General features: G+C 47.1%; 1 protein-coding gene across 20 annotated transcripts in view; it reads right to left on the bottom strand.

The window, feature by feature from the left end:
* Positions 1-15699, bottom strand: part of TNS1 (tensin 1) — a 327307-nt gene that overhangs the window by 41523 nt on the left and 270085 nt on the right. For 12 of the 20 annotated variants that reach the window (XM_079968266.1, XM_079968280.1, XM_079968283.1 and 9 more), the window contains 3 exons: positions 11697-13433; positions 6825-6911; positions 5529-5570 (listed from right to left, as the gene is read on the bottom strand). In XM_079968266.1, coding sequence (XP_079824392.1) covers positions 5529-5570; positions 6825-6911; positions 11697-13433 — 1866 coding nt within the window. The remainder of the gene's footprint in view (positions 1-5528; positions 5571-6824; positions 6912-11696; positions 13434-15699) is intronic. The other 8 variants (XM_079968268.1, XM_079968269.1, XM_079968270.1 and 5 more) reach the window with 3 other exon arrangements.

Below are 15699 nucleotides of genomic sequence, written 5' to 3'. Positions count from 1 at the left end.
TTGCTGCAGTGGTTACTGCAACGGGGGGGGGGGGGGCTCGTTGGGAGATCTTCAGGCTTCATTGAGTTCCCAGTGATTAGGGATGGGCGAATCTGTCAATTTTGCTTCCTCTCAGTTTCTCATTTATCCAGGCTTGATATCACGTTCTCCACCTTTCCATGCCAGTTTGTGATTATTACTATTATTTAAGTCCTCATGCAGATTCATCAGCACTTTAGGGTGGATTTCTCCTCTTACACACTTTTTTGTTTTGTAAAGCGATTGATCCTGAAATTATGCATTCTGTATGTTATTTTCCACTAATATATGCACTTATATGCACACTTTGCATTGGTATGTGCATTTTTGTACACATTACTTGGCAGGAGAAGCACACTGCAAAATTCAGAGAAGTGCAGATTTCAAAAGACGGTTGTGTTTCGCTTTGTGCATTGTTTTGAAAATTGTGAACTGAATCAAATTTCTTTCCCATCCCTACCAATGACATCACTGGGAGTGCAAGAAGACTCAGAACTGTGACTGGGCTATAGCTAAGAATGAGCTCAGCTTGGGCCTGTTCTAATCAAATCCAAATTAGTTTGTTTTATGTGAGCCTGCTCCAAACTGAGATTGAAGTCTGTGGTACAGATAAACACCTTAAGATGTCTAGCGGTGCAGATGTGCCCTGATGTCAACCTGAGTCTCTGATTTCAACCGATGCATAACAGTGAAATCCTGAAAGTCATCTGCAGCAATGGATTTTGTTAACATGAAAACTTTGTAGCTGGGAACAGCACCTGCAACATTTCAAATTGTGCCCTGCAGCTGTGAAACGAAACAGCAGTGCCAGGGAACAGAGGCAGTCACAGCAAGCAAGAGACACCAAACTCTCATCAGTTGTGAAGCTGTGTTTGTTGCAGTGCCTGGACTTCTTTCTTTCTTCTTTTCCTTAAAGAAACCTGCCAGAGGGAGGGGTCTCATTCACTAAATGGGGTAAGCTCGCTCCACCTCATTTACTTAAGATTTGCAGATGTAAGCTTCATGTCAGCACATTCAAACCCCAACTGGGGAAAAGAGCCCACTTATTTTATATAAGCAGCAACGAATGAATTCCCTCCTTCCTGCACCCACCTCACAAACACATTTGAATGATTTAAAAAAAATAAAATTTTAAGGCACTGGTCCCGGGGAGATGTCCTTAAAAAGTTTCTAAAACTCATGGGGCTTTGGGGCTGCTTTTGAGTCCCTTGGCTAATCTGGATCTCTCCCTGATTAGTAACAGCTATGCCATTTTCTCAGCTGCAGAGAGTCTTGCTTTTCACACAGCTGAAAGAAAAGGGAAGTTTCTTTTCTTTTTTCTTTAAAGGAGGGAAAGAACAGGAATGCACAGATTTTGGGCAGCATTCTGAGATTCCCAAAACAGAAACCCACTTGGGAGGAGAAAGAGGAGGAAGCCAGAATCCATGGCAACAGAAGCAACCACAATACAACATCCGGAACTAAGGGAAATCCATTGATGAAAGGAGCAGTGAGCTCAAGCAGCACCACACACAAAACTCTTTAAAGTAAAGCAGCAGCATTTTGTGTGTGTGTAAAAACAGGGACAAGCGGTGCTAAGGCTGAACTAACAAGTCCAGCGACTGCATAGCTCACTGGCCCCCAAGCATTCCAAAAGACTCCCCCCCAAGATAGGAAGTGAATGGCTGCACAGACAGACAAGGCTCTAGCAGCCCACCATTTTGATTTTAACAATTGCTAAGCCCAGGACAGTAGCGGCAGGGAGCTAAGCCACCCCTTTGGGGGTGCAGGACCAATGAGAGAAGCAAGGTTAATAGGCTAAGGGAACTTGGCTCATCCTCTTGCTACAGTGATGCTCTCATTGGGCCTATGACCATGAGGCTGGCCTCTGCCTGGAAAAGCTCATTGTCACTCTCACCCTGGGGTTAGTACTTTAAAAAAAATATGGTGGGCAGTTTAAGCCTTAGAGTAATTGGCTGGTGCAGCACCACTTTGTAGCATGTGCCAGCCAACAACTTTGTCCTCATCTGCCTCCTACCTATCCAGCCACTCAGGGAGGGAGAAATGTATGGCTGCCACCAAGGCAACCATGATAGCAAAAGTAAAAGAAGTCAAGGTAGAGCACCAGGGAGGGAGAAAGGTAGAGTGCCCAGAGCCCCCCCCCACCTCAAACCAGGTAGTGCCTCTAAGGGAGACAAATCCCTTTCTGCAAGGACTGTTACCTGTCTGGTTTTAAACCCCAAAATATTTCAGTCATTTTTCAAGTTAAGCTTCAGCAGTTAAGTTTCAAGATCATCCTCATTTCAGTGAACTAATATATGCAAAGTGTGTATATTATCCCTCCCTGCAGCCTTGTCACTGGAGAGGCACAAGATTTCTCCTATAGAATTGCAGAAGTGGAAGGGATCCAGTGAGCAGCATCTGGATCTAGATCTATCAGGCCTCTGGGAGTGGAAGTGGGTGGTTCCAGTTATCGCCACACTGCGTTGTCTTCCTTGAACTTCCTTGAATGTTTGAAGCTGGGGATAATGCATTTTCGGGGATAATACCCCCTTCTGTTCATACTCCCATCCTTTGGCATCAACAAGCAGGAGATGCATGGAAGTTGGCTTCCTTTCTAAAACCCTTAATCCCTATTGAATCATACTTTCTTGCAGTTGCTGGCATAAGCCTGAAGGCCAACACAAGCCCTTTGCAACTTTTAAGTTTTATCCCGAACACAATGAGCACAACATACAAGCAAGATGCCAGCTGTTGGTACCAGGAGACCTTGAGGAAAGGCACGAGTCTGTTCGCTGAGAAGCGAAAGGAGCATGGCACACAGGAAGGGGAAGGAGGGGAAGAGAGCAAGAAAGCAACAGCCTTGCTGGATGCTTGAGTGGGAAAGTCATTGGGAAGCAGTGAGATACGGGCAAAGGTCAGTGCCAATTGCAATGTGGGCAAAACTCAGACTGATACTGCTAATGTGCGCAGAGAAAGAAGCCATTGCCCTCTGATTCAAGGCATTCCATATAACTCCCACACCCAGAGAATGGCTGCCATAGTTCCCTCTGTATTGCTGCTGCATGCACATTTCAAACGTCTTCCGCCCTAGGCTTCAAAACCTTTGCACCAAACTTTAGAAACCCTCCACTTCTTCTGGCCTTTTTATTATATGCCTTATTTCCTTCTTCTCTTTAAAGCAGACAGAGGGAGGGGAGGAAGAAGGAGACCAGTGTTTTCAGAGCCAAGAGTGGTGACACCTTGGCTCAGGGTGACCAGGCTCCCTGGAATGGCTGAGGAGCAAGAAAAGCTGGGCACTAGCAACAGCACTGCTCAACAAAATTATCTCTCTGGCACTGTCCTCCTCCTGTGCTATATTTACTAGCAAAACTCTAAGCTGAGAAGATACAGAGTGTCCCTTCCCTAGAGTGAGGCTACCATCTTCTGTAACCTGCAGCCAAGTTCTTCAGCCACACAGGGGAGGATTAGTTCCTTCCCAGCATTAATGGAATCCAGCAACAAGCAAGTGCCATCATGAAACTTTGGATGACAGGACAGCTTCAAGGTGACTCATCAAGATGGCACTGGAAAACCCTTCCTACCGGGGCCAAGCTAGGCATGCCAGCACTGTTTACCTACCTGCACTGTTCACCTACAACTCTAGGGAGAAAGGATCTATTATTCATATGAAGTGGAGGGGAGGGGAGCTGAACCATCTCCCCTCTTCTGTGTCTCTGCCTCACAGTGTTTTCCCACTTGATGTACTACACTCAGGTCTGACACTAGAATTAAACTGGGCAGGTGGAACATTACTGAAAGCAATAGACCCTAGCTCAGCAGGTAAAAGATGTGCTTTGCATGCAGAAGATTCCAGACTCAATCCAAGGCATATCCATTTTAAAAAGGATAAGGTTGGGAGTTATGGGAACGGCTCCTTCAGTCCCTGGATAGCTGCTGCCACTCAGACTAGCCTTCCAGGTATTGTTGGACAACAGCTCCCATCGGCTCCAGCCAGCATGGCAAAAGGTCAGGAATGACTGGGGTTGCAGTCCAACAACATCTGAGCAGCATACACTCACATATGCATTTATAGACATGTAAATGTAAGTAAATTCATAGCTTTGCTATTTGAATGCATGGCAAGTTCCTTCTGATGCTTAATTAAGCATTCTGGGTAAACTGCACACTATTACACCCAGTGGCCCGGGGAAAACCATACCTTACTTTCTTTTTACCATTCAACTGCAAAGAAAGCATAGTCAGTTGATGCACTATAGTACATAAGAACAGCACTGCTACATTAGCCAAGGGTCCATCTAACTGATTGTTTGCAATAGGAGTCAGGCAGGTGCTTTTGGGAAGCCAGCAGGCAGGACATGAAGGTAGCAGCTCTCCCCTACTCTTGGTTCCCCAACAACTGGTATTCAGCCGTAGGCTGCCTCTAGACATTTCCAGGTAGCTGTACCATGGCTAATAACAATGACTGAGTGAATCTTATGTTATATTACTTGACTCTGCAAGGATTCAGACAGCCTATTTTATTTTTCAATTTGTATCTTTCCTTTTGTGTGGGCAATACTTGTATCAAAACTTCCTCTGGCATTTTGGAGGAGATGCCAAAGGAATATTCCAACAGCAACTCCTCCACTCTCAAACTGAAAGATTATTCACAAGAAATGAGAACACAGAGGTTTAATTCACAAGCCCACTGTTCTGAACATAGGAAACATTCTTTCATTAAAATAGTTTAGAGTCTGGTTTCTTATTAATAGATTAACATCCAGAGGAACTTTATAGCCTAAGTTCAGAGATAGCAATCTTGGCCTGGTAAACCATTGTTTATTGGCTTGAGAATGAGCTGCATGGCCTCACACTCCACAGTTTCCCGTGATATCTTCAGTTTAACATCTGCACACAAAACTGGTTCTTATGTCACAGAAAAGTGACAAGCCAGGGTAGAAGCACTAAAGTTGGGTGCATGAGGACAGAAGAAGGGAGGAGAGAAGGGAGTGTAAGAACACACAGCTTGCTCTCAATGAAATAAACCATGGTTTATCAGAATAGACTTCTGGAATGTCATCTGGGCCTATTACAAGGACAGCCCAGAGCATGTCTCTAGGAACTCCCCAACAATATTATTAAGTTCTCTCATTTAAACTAAACAAATAAATACCTCTTTCAACTTTACGTTCCTGTAGGAACATTATATAAAGCAAGTGAGCATGAGGATCCTACGCAACCCCAAAGCAGTGATTGTGTGCACAGGAGCCCATCCTTCTAGTCTGCTGCTCTCTTTTGAATGTGACATTCCATTAGAATTTGGGCATTGTATGCATAGACCACAGGTCACCGTTTCAAGTGGGGACTATAAGCCAGAGTGACAGGATATCAAGCATACACCATGCTGCTGCATTAATCCTGAAGCAGTGTGAGCACAAGAGGCAATGTCTATGGGATATTTTCTTGGGGGCCAGGGTGGAGGGTGGCAAAAGGCAGTGACCAAGTCAACTAAAGCACTGTGAAATTTAACAGGAGTACAAATTCCAAACCTGTAGGGAGAGAGGTGGGTGGATTCAGAAGAGCCAAGTATCCTGTATTGGGGCAAATGAAACACATAGAATAATAATAAAAAACAGCATCTTCTGTTGGAATGGCAACCCATCCTTTTTTTGCAGGGGTATAGAGATGTCACACATCTGCAATGATTTCAGAAGTAGTCCTAAGGCCACTGTGGAAATGGCTATTAACTCTGATATACTGAGGGTACCTGCACCAATGAAAGAGATCAGAAAACAAAACAAAACAAGCACCCAGGAGCCCTTGCTGAATATGAGGTTCCAGTGAAAACTCGTCTCTCCTCTTCTGGCTCCAAGACCTCATGTTCCATAAATACCAAACATGCAAGAGAGATGCTTTGGAACAACCACGTGTTTGAAATCCATCAAGAGGCTCCTTTCTCCAGAGCAACCTGCTGAGTAAGATTCCAAGAATTTACACACACACACATTTCACCCCTTCTGCTAGCCATGCTAGAAGCCCCTCTCCTGGTTCCAGTCAATATTGCCAGCCACAGCAGAAAGATCTGAAGTAAAACACCCCAGCGATGCCTGTACAACACACATAGCCCCTAAATAAACCTTGGTGTGCTGGCCAAGCACTACAGTGAGTGATCATCCCATTCCTGGATTCTGGCCTTCCTTTCTGCCCCAACTTCCACCCATGCAAAAACCTCCCCTTGATGTTATGGAGACACCTGACATAGCACCAACAACAAAGCAGCGGTGAGTGTGGTGGCCACTGAGATAAACAAGCCCACTCCCCCAATCCTTTTGCAAGTGACTTCTGGTTATACCACAGATGAGCACCACACGTAGCAAATGAATCCACACACTGCAAGGGAAAAGGAGGAGGAAGCACAACCAATGATTAAAAGATAAATATATAAGGAGCTTTTGGAGTTAGAGCAAGGCTGTAGAGTCCAAACCTGACAGGCCCCAAAACCAGGTCAGATCCTTCCCAGAATTCCCAACAGACACATTTTTTATCCACTGGGAATGCACAGCTATCACATGTGAGGAAAGGACCTGGCAGTATTGGAGGTAATCTCTAATGTGGGTGGGAAGCAGGAAATCACGTTTTCTTGCCTTTCCGCACACAAATTAGGAGACAACCTTACTCTGGCACCATTTTGTTTTTTTCTGGTGCCATTTTGGAATGGACTCTCAACAGCCACCCCAGCTCTCTGTCCTGGTGTCCATGCAACAGCAAGGGAAACAGCAACCATGCAGGAGATCCACGGCAGGGGAGGCTGAAGAGAAAGGAGGAGAAGCAGCAACAGAACAAACCAGAAAAGGAGAAGGATCGCTGTCGGTGAAGAGGAGGATGGGGGCTTTTCATGCTCTTCCGGATGTCCCGGAGTTTGGCGTTGTACTCTGACAGGGGGAGACGGAGGTAGGGTGGGTAGGAATAGAGCAGCAGGAGAAGGTCAACCAAGGATGAAACAAAATCCATCACGGAGAGTGAGAAAGAGAGTGTGTAGTCAGAGACAGAACAAACATCACAAACAGACAAAGGAGAAAGGGGAGGGAAAATACAAGAAAAAATATTAGTTGGAAATACACCCCAGGCTTGAATACAATGTGATCTGGGGTGAAGCTGGGTCAACATCAGAATACGAGATACCATTGAACCAAGTCAATTACCAGCCTCTTCATGAGATCTTGGGTGAAGAGGTTGACCTCAGGAGTATGTTTTGTGGGGTAATAAATCCCATGTAGTTCCCTGGCTTTCTTTGGATTCAAGAGGAGCTAGAAAATCATATGAGAATCATATCTACCCTGAATACTGTTTCTAGAATTCAGTTATCAGTCGGGAAACTGGAGGAAACATTCCTTCATCTAATGTGCAGAATCAGCAGGATAATGACTGTAGAAATTGAAATATTGCAAGTATGTGGGGTGCACTGGCAGAACCACTCCTGCCCTCCTACCGATGCACCTGCACAGCACCAGGGCACAGATGTAGCTGGCAGCCCTGGAACACCCCTGTCTTGCCGCTTGGACAGGGATTTCCAAGAGTGGGTAAACAAAACACACAAACGGTAATGAAAAACTTGTGGAGGCATCTCTGACTCAGCTGGCTCATGCTAATTGTTTCAGAGCTTCCATTTCAGGTCCCTGAGTCTCTGTGCCAGGCAGGATTTGCAGCAGTTGAGGGTGGTGGTGGTGATGGTGGTGAGCTTTCCCTGGGAAGGGTGCCCTCCTAGAGGCCTTTTGCCTTAATCATTACAGGCTACTCCCACCCTGCTGCATAGGAAATCTGAGTTCTCATGATAGCGAGAACCAGGGAGGATGATGATCTGTGAAATTCCACACATACTCGCCTTGGAACAAACAGGCAATTTATAGTAGCATGCATTGTAAATAACATGCTGGCCCCTGAGCTCTCTCTCTCAACCCCTCTCTCACAGCTTGTTCTAGCCAGTTCTATTCCCTCCCCTCCCCTCCTCCTCTCTCTCTCTAGCACCATCCAGATCTCTTGCTTCACTCCATGTTCTGTGATTATGGGACACTTATTACTGTGAACCTAGAGTGCAGGCTCATGCTTCCACAGCAGCTATTCTTTCCCCAGGATCTCAGGACATAGTGTCCCTTGGGATTATACACTGGTCCATGTGCAGCTCAGGTAGAAGGTTGCCACAGTATAACAACACTCGGAAAGGCTGCCATGTCCCCCCAAATCAGGAACAGGTGATTTGGAAAACGCCACTGTAAGTAGGAAATTCTGCACCAGTTTCCTCCCATGGTTCTGATTCACATATGCCCATCCACCATACCTTTTCTCTCCCTACCAGAGTGTTGCTATGTAGTAATGCAATGGGGTAAAAATCTAGTCCTCTTCCATCTGCATCAGCATCTCCACGTGATGGAAGTGTGTGGGTGCATGCATGGCCATGGGGGAGGGAGGCAGCTCAGTGCTGGTGTAAATGGCAAATGCAGTGGCTTGTGAACTTCCCAGAAGCATTTGGATGACCACTGTGGGAAGCAGGATGCTGATCTAGATGGGCCATTCATTGGTATGACCCAGCAGGGCTCCGAGGTTCAACTCACACACTGCTGTGTGTTGTTACTGCTTTACCGCTGGTTGAGCCCAGCTGCCCCCTGCCTTTGCAACGCAAAGTAACATGGACATCAAATCAAACACTGATTCATCCGTCTGCTTTGTGCTCCCCTCTGCACTTAAAGTGGTCTTCCTGTTTTCTCATATTACTTGTAAAGCACTAGGTGTAAATTTTAGAAACAAATAAGTAAAGAGGGAATCAATTTTGCACAATGCTGAAAAGCAAGTTTGGCGAGGATGGGAAACATGATGTCACCAACTTCCAGAAAACCAGAGGTGTTAACAGCTAGCTTCTGCTATGGACACAAAGAACTCATTTCCCCTGAGCCCAGTCTGGAAAAGAAAATTGTACATCTAAAGAAAATGTGGTGAGTGCATTTCTATAGCAGGTTTGCTCCTCACGCTATGTGTACCTCTTTATACACCCTAAGATGCCACAGTGACTCAGCCTCCAGCTTGGTTTCCCATCCTCCAGCCCTACTTATCCCAGAACCAAGCCATTTCCCTTTGGCCAAATGCTTTTAATGCCTGTGGTCCAGGAGCTGAACTGGACAGAACCCAGCAGCTGAGCCTGGCATTGCAGGCTGGATTATGTCCAGGACATTTCTGAGGAGCTCTGCAATTAAAAACTTTTATGTGTAATTACAATCCCAGGAGCTGCCAGGGCTGAGGCTGCATACCGGATACAAGACATCACAGGAGTCCTTAAGCAACACTGTATGTTGTTTTTATCAAGAAGCCCAAATGCCTCAGTCCCAAAGACTGATCATTTTGCAAAGTGTGCCCCCTCTCCCATCACTGCCCATAATTCGTGCTTGGGCAACCCGGTCTACAGTGTGCCCTGTGGAGAATTAGTGAGGATGCCCAAGGGAATTACATGGAGGAAAGACTCCATTCTGGGACAACCAGTTAGAACCCATTAAAAAAGAGACTCAGCTGTACACATCAGAAGAGCCTGAAAGTTCCCAAGACAAAGGCATGTGTGTATGTGCGCTCTTCATACTTATACACAGCATGAGGTAAAATCTAGAATCTCAGCTTAAAAAGAAAAAATATGTCTATGATTATTATGATTATTTTCAAATAACAAGCTTCTATCCCTCAGGGTCTTAGAGAAAGGTTTCTCCCCAAAAGCCAAGCAATGTCTGCTTGAAGGGATGGGTCAAACAGATGTTACAGGGGAGCTCCATGCTTGGAGCTGCTGCTACCCTTTTTCTTTCTGAAAAAGTGACCAGAGGGGAATGGAGGGCTGATCTGGATTTGGCTTACTAAGTACTGAGAGGAAAACCCGCAGGTTTAAAAAGCCTGTATATTTTCCTCTCGGAGGATTAAAACAACTTTGGGGGAGGGCTAATTTGGATTGGGGATGTGGAGAAGGCAAAGGGTTAAACTGCCTCATTTTCCCCATGGCATCATCTCAATTTAAATTGCCCCCTTCCCTTTGTTGACTTTTTCCAAAATATTAAGGTGTTAGGAGCTCCAAGCATGAAGCTCCTATATCAATCATGTCTACTGGGCCCCTTGGCCCAAAGAATGATGATTGGGTGTCCCACCTATGCCTCCCCATGTGGCTTCCAGGACTAATTCCACTTGCTCCGCCCTCTTCATTCCATGCCTTCCCCTCATTTCTTGCCTTTTATTATTGTCCGAGCCCCTACAAAATGCCCTGAATCTTGCAAAAGCCATACACAGAAGGAACTGTATGAATCCCACCCATTTAAGCAAAAGTGCATAATTTGTTCTGAGTAAATTTCAGCTCCCTTGGTGCCGAGAACACAGAGTCCTGTCCAAGACTGCCAGAGCACTGGGCTTCAGGGGAAGGGCATGAAAGAAGCGCCAAAGGCTATGGAATATTACCCTTTTGTGGGTGTGGTGGACATTTCCTTCCTGACTCAACATCTCGCAGCAGAATCATTAAAGGCTCTTGTGCCGCTCATTCAGTGAGCATAAAATCAAGTCAGAGCCCTGCCTTGTTTACAGCCATCTCCCCAGCAGTTGCTGAGCAATTCATTCCTAAGTTCCAACCCTGCCATGCATGTTGCATCCCATGCCTTAATGCCAAATACCAGTAACTTACAAATCAGGCATGATGGCTTTCATCTGTTCCAAGCTGTAGGTTTGCAGTTAGCTCTGCAGAAACCTGGCATTAGCCACCAGGACTCGGGGAGACGCATCTAAATCTAGACAAGTGCATTCAATTGCCCCAGAGCAACAATCATTCTCTTGCAGAGGATGAAGGGAAGCCTCCCTGCACCTTCTGAAGGAACAGGGAGAGAGGCTGAGATCTAGGGCTGTCACTTGAGGCACAAATTGCCCTGGCAGCTAGGAGTGCCTTTTACCAGCTTCGGTTGGTAAGACAACTACGGCCGCTACTGGACCAAGACAGCCACTTTGATCCTGGCATTGGTAGCCTCAAGACTGGATTATTGCAATGGGCCTCCATGTGACCCCTCCTCTCTTGAGACAAAACTGCCCCAAGCCAATCAGCGTGGGCATGACACACTTTATATAAGGACTATATTGCACACTAGACTTCCACTAACAAATACTTTGTGTCTAAGGCTATGTGCACACTATATATTTAAAGCACATTCTTTCCCCCCAAAGATTTCTGGGTACCAGTTTACCCCTCACAGTAGGGTAAATGCTTCTTGTTAAATAATCTGGAATGGGGTGTAGCAGTTGCACTAAAGAGTTGCACTTCCTAGCAACTCTTAACCACCTTCAGTCCACAGAATTATTTGAGGGAAAGAATGTGCTTTAAAGGTATAACATGCCTTAGTATGGCATGTTTACCCCCCAAAAACCCCACCCACCCCTTGCATAGATAGATGCTACAGCATTTGCATGTTGTTTGCAAGTGTGGTTGCGAGAGCCCTCCTACCAGGCATTTCCCCAACACACCACCCCCAGGACTGCTGTGGGAACAGTTCAGTTTATCCATTCTATTTTGGACTAAGCCACATGAAACAATCCAGGGCCCTGGAGCAGCATTCTTCTCCTACCAGCCCTAAAAGATTATGTGGGGGTGGGGGACTTCTGAGCCCTAAGGATAAAAACCCCTGACTCATAAGAAAACAGAGAATAAGGCTTCCTACCTGCTACCCTGTGGGCCACCAGACCTTCAAGATGCAAAGGCTCTTCCTCTGTGGGGCGAGAAGGTTCCTCACTGTTCTCCACATTCTTTATTGGTACCTGGGCTTGAACTGTCATCCCAGGGGATGGGGGTGAGGTCAGCAGGGGATGCTGAGCTTCCATGAGCTTATATGCCATTGCATGAGGCCTGGGAGATGTGGGAGGGCTTCCTGTAGCCTGGCCATAGCTCCTGGCTTGCTGGTTCGGATAGCCATAGGACAAATAAGCCTCCTGGTCATCCTGCGCGGGGTACTCTGGCTCTGCAGCATTGTGGAGCAATAGCTTTGTGGGATGAGCTTTAGGCGCCTGCTGGTCAGGCAGCTGGGACACAGAGATGCCCATGGAGTTGTGGGAAGGGCTTCCTGGAATAGGGCCAAAAGGATTGGTAGACTTTGGCTGCACCACTTGAGGACCAGTCACAGGCTGGGCAGATACTGAGAGAGCCACCGGGCGTGGTTTATCTTCTCTGGAAGACACCGGGACACTCTGGGACTTGTGCATCATGGAGACAGAAGGGTCCAGGTCAAGCATGAGCATGTTGAGGGCCTCAATGGACTGCTCTATTTCCTTCTGGGAGGCCACCCTGGGGAATTCAGGGATGCTGATGCTTTGAGGGGGTGCTGCTTGGGAAGGGCTGGGCTGAGGGCTTGCACTGGAAACACTGGGACTTTGGCTGTCTCGGGCACCATCCTGTTGGCGGGAAGGTGGTCTGCTGCCTCCACTTTGCTGCTGCCAAGAGTTAAGTCCCCTCTGGACAGCTTCCCGGCTACTCGTGCTCCGGGCTGGTGCCTGGGGCAGCTGGGGGCTCTCAGCAGTCGCTGTGGGGAAGGACTGCGAGCGGTATATGCCATTTGGATCATAGCCGTAAGGGTACTGCTGGCTGGCAGTTGGCGGTTGGGGTTGCAACCAGCCAGGAGTGGGGAAGCCATGCTGGTAGTAGTCGGCCAAATTCTCCTGGGCAGACACTGAAGGACGGATGTGCCCATACGGGTCCTGGGGGTGACGTCCCATCATGCTCCGCAAGGTGTTCTGGTTGTTGTAGGGGTAGCCTCCATTGATCACTGTCTCTGAATCATGCAGCTTGTCTATGCCGTTGAAGTTGGATGACCCATTGGGCAAGGAGTTGAGGCTCTCCATCCGAGGGGCCTCGTGGTAGCCCATGTCACTGGTGTTGGTGGTGCCATCAAATGACGAGAGAGTGCCTAGGCTCCCCACGCTGTGCCCATCCTGGTTGGGCAACTCGTCATCCAAAATGTCTGTTTCCCTCTCGGCCACCAAGCTGGCAGCTTCCCCGTTGACATGCACCTGAGCTGGAACGATGTGGCGGCCTGAGGTGGTGGAAGAAACCACTGCTCCCCCTCTGGGGTTGTGGTTATGCATGGCGGCCTCGTTCTCCAAGCCAAAGCCGCTGAGCAAGCTGTCAAGCTCCCGCTTCTCCTCTGGGGTTAGTATAGGGTTGCTTCCTCCGCTGCTGCCGGGGACTGTGGGCACTGCCTGCTCGTCAGTCTTGTCTGTCTTGGTGGAGGCGGTGGAGTTGCCTGAATCACTACTAACAGAGAGTGTGTGCTCAATGTGGTTGGGGGCAGCCGAGAGCGTGATGCGGTTGGTGTTGACGGTGCCGGTGCTGCCGTGAAGCGAGTCTTTCTTCTTCACCTTGGCATATAGGCTGCCATCCAGAGGCCCTTGGGTGTGACCAACCTCTGCATGGAGGAAGAGAGAAGGGAGACAGGAAAATCAATAGCTGTTATGCTGCAAAAGCTTATGTGTTCCAGTTAAGACATAAACAATACCTGGGCTGGTCGTCTGCATTTAGCTACAATGAGAAGGGACACTGCGACCCTGCCAACCAGCTGCCAAGCATTATCACATCCTGTGCCCTCCAGGCCTCTGAAGACAAGAGACGCCAGCGTGTCTCTCTGATGGTAGCACAGCCCCTGCCATGTTCTGCTCCCACAGGACCTAATCGCAGCCAGAGAAGTGCTGGCAGCTACTGGAGTAAAACACATTTGCTGGCTATTTTCTTCTCGACTTGCTATTACAAAACACAGCATGTTTTGTAGCAAATGTACCTGTATTGATCCCAGGACACATGAAACCTCTTTAGCAAGAGGAAAGCAAGTTGAGAATGGTTGGGACACCATGAAAAGGCAGAGACCAGAAGATCCTCTAGTCAAGTCTGCACAAGTTGTGACCCACCGAGACAAAGGACTTCAATAATCCTATTTTTGCTGCATGACCAGGGGGGGGGGGGCTTTTAGGCACAGGCAGGCCCCAATATGCAGCTGATGGGTTGTGTTAGGTTTGGTGAGTCACCTATTTTACAGCCCTGATGTTGTATAACCCTGATGTAGCACCAAGGCTGGATCCTCCAACCAAAGGCTCAGAGCATGCAACCTTCTCATAAGAGGGAAGCCAACCACCAGCTTCCATTCTATAAGTTTGGAATTTTACCATAAAAGCAAAAGTAGCCAAAGTGTGTGTGCTCAGAGGAACATGGAAATTCATCTGGCATTTAACCTTAATTCAAGCAACAATGCTTTTTTAAACAGCAAAACAACAAAAACAACAACCTGATTCCACCAACTAAAAAAAGCATTGTGTTCACTTTACAGTCCAAAATAAAACAAATGGTCTTGATGGGGATAAAAAGAGCTCTCCCGCTAATGTTTCATTCTGCTTTTGATAATGATGTTTTGAAGGCCAGAGCCAAATTAAAATGGAGGGGGCACTTCTCACTAACACTTTAATCTATAATCGGCACCTCTTCTCCTTTCAGTGATGAGAGAGGGAGCTGGAAAGGGAGGGAAAGTGTTTGTAGTGTCGGAGGTGCAGGAATTTACCTTCCTCTTCATACCCATTTAAGTGGTTGCCATGTTCTGCCTTCCCCACCACAAATGCCCATTAAGAGTGAGGGTCATGCAATGCTGGAAGCACTGCCTTCTCTCTCAATTCAGTTGGAATTAGGCAAGCCTGGTTGGCTATATGGCATTGTGACATCATGGCACTCACTAATAGTGGTGCTTGACAGGATGGGGTCACTTCAGAAAAGAGAACCTAACTAAATAAAATAAAATAAAATTATATCAAACTAGTGAAAAGAAACATGGCTATGAATAGCACTGGGAATGCTTTTAAGAAATGTGTGTGTTTGTGGAGGAGAGCATTTTACACTTTTGCTCACCATAAGACTGTTTTGTATAAACCACTTGGAGGTTTCTCACATTAAACGATATATAAATCATGTTAAATGGATGGATGAATGAATAAACAAACAAACAAACGGAAGGTCCATCTAATTTTCACTAGCATCACGGGCACTAAGGAATTGTATAGACAGATCTAGAGATGAACCTTATGCTGCAGGTGGTTTGCAAGGTAAGGCAGCAATGTTTTGAGGAGATATTTGATATCCTCAGTCATGGGATTATGCAGCAACAGGCTTTCCCCACCTTCGTTCAGCAATCTATTATAGTCTTAATAGTCTATTATACTATTATAGTCAAAACACTGGTGACAGTTCATGTGGGCACAGAGGACCCAACTACTCTGCCTCAGCTGCACTGTCTGCACTATATGCCCTAAAAGGGACCCCTGACCATTAGGTCCAGTCGTGGTCGACTCTGGGTTTGTGGCACTCATCTCGCTTTACTGGCTGAGGGAGCCGGCGTACAGCTTCCGGGTCATGTGGCCAGCATGACTAAGCCACTTCTGGCGAACCAGAGCAGTGCACGGAAACGCCGTTTACCTTCCCACCAGAGCGGTACCTATTTATCTACTTGCACTTTGACGTGCTTTCGAACTGCTAGGTTGGCAGGAGCAGGGACCGAGCAACGGGAGCTCACCCCGTTGCGGGGATTCAAACTGCTGACCTTCTGATCAGCAAGTCCTAGGCTCTGTGGTTTAGCCCACAGCGCCACCCGCATCCCTTATATGCCCTAATAGTGACCATTAAAGTCCTCCTGAAAC

Source organism: Podarcis cretensis (genome assembly GCF_951804945.1).
Source record: "Podarcis cretensis genome assembly, chromosome: 1".
NCBI classification, from domain to species: Eukaryota; Metazoa; Chordata; class Lepidosauria; order Squamata; family Lacertidae; genus Podarcis; species Podarcis cretensis.
The sequence above is the reverse complement of the archived record's forward strand: the minus strand, read 5'-3'. Positions and strand labels throughout refer to the sequence as shown.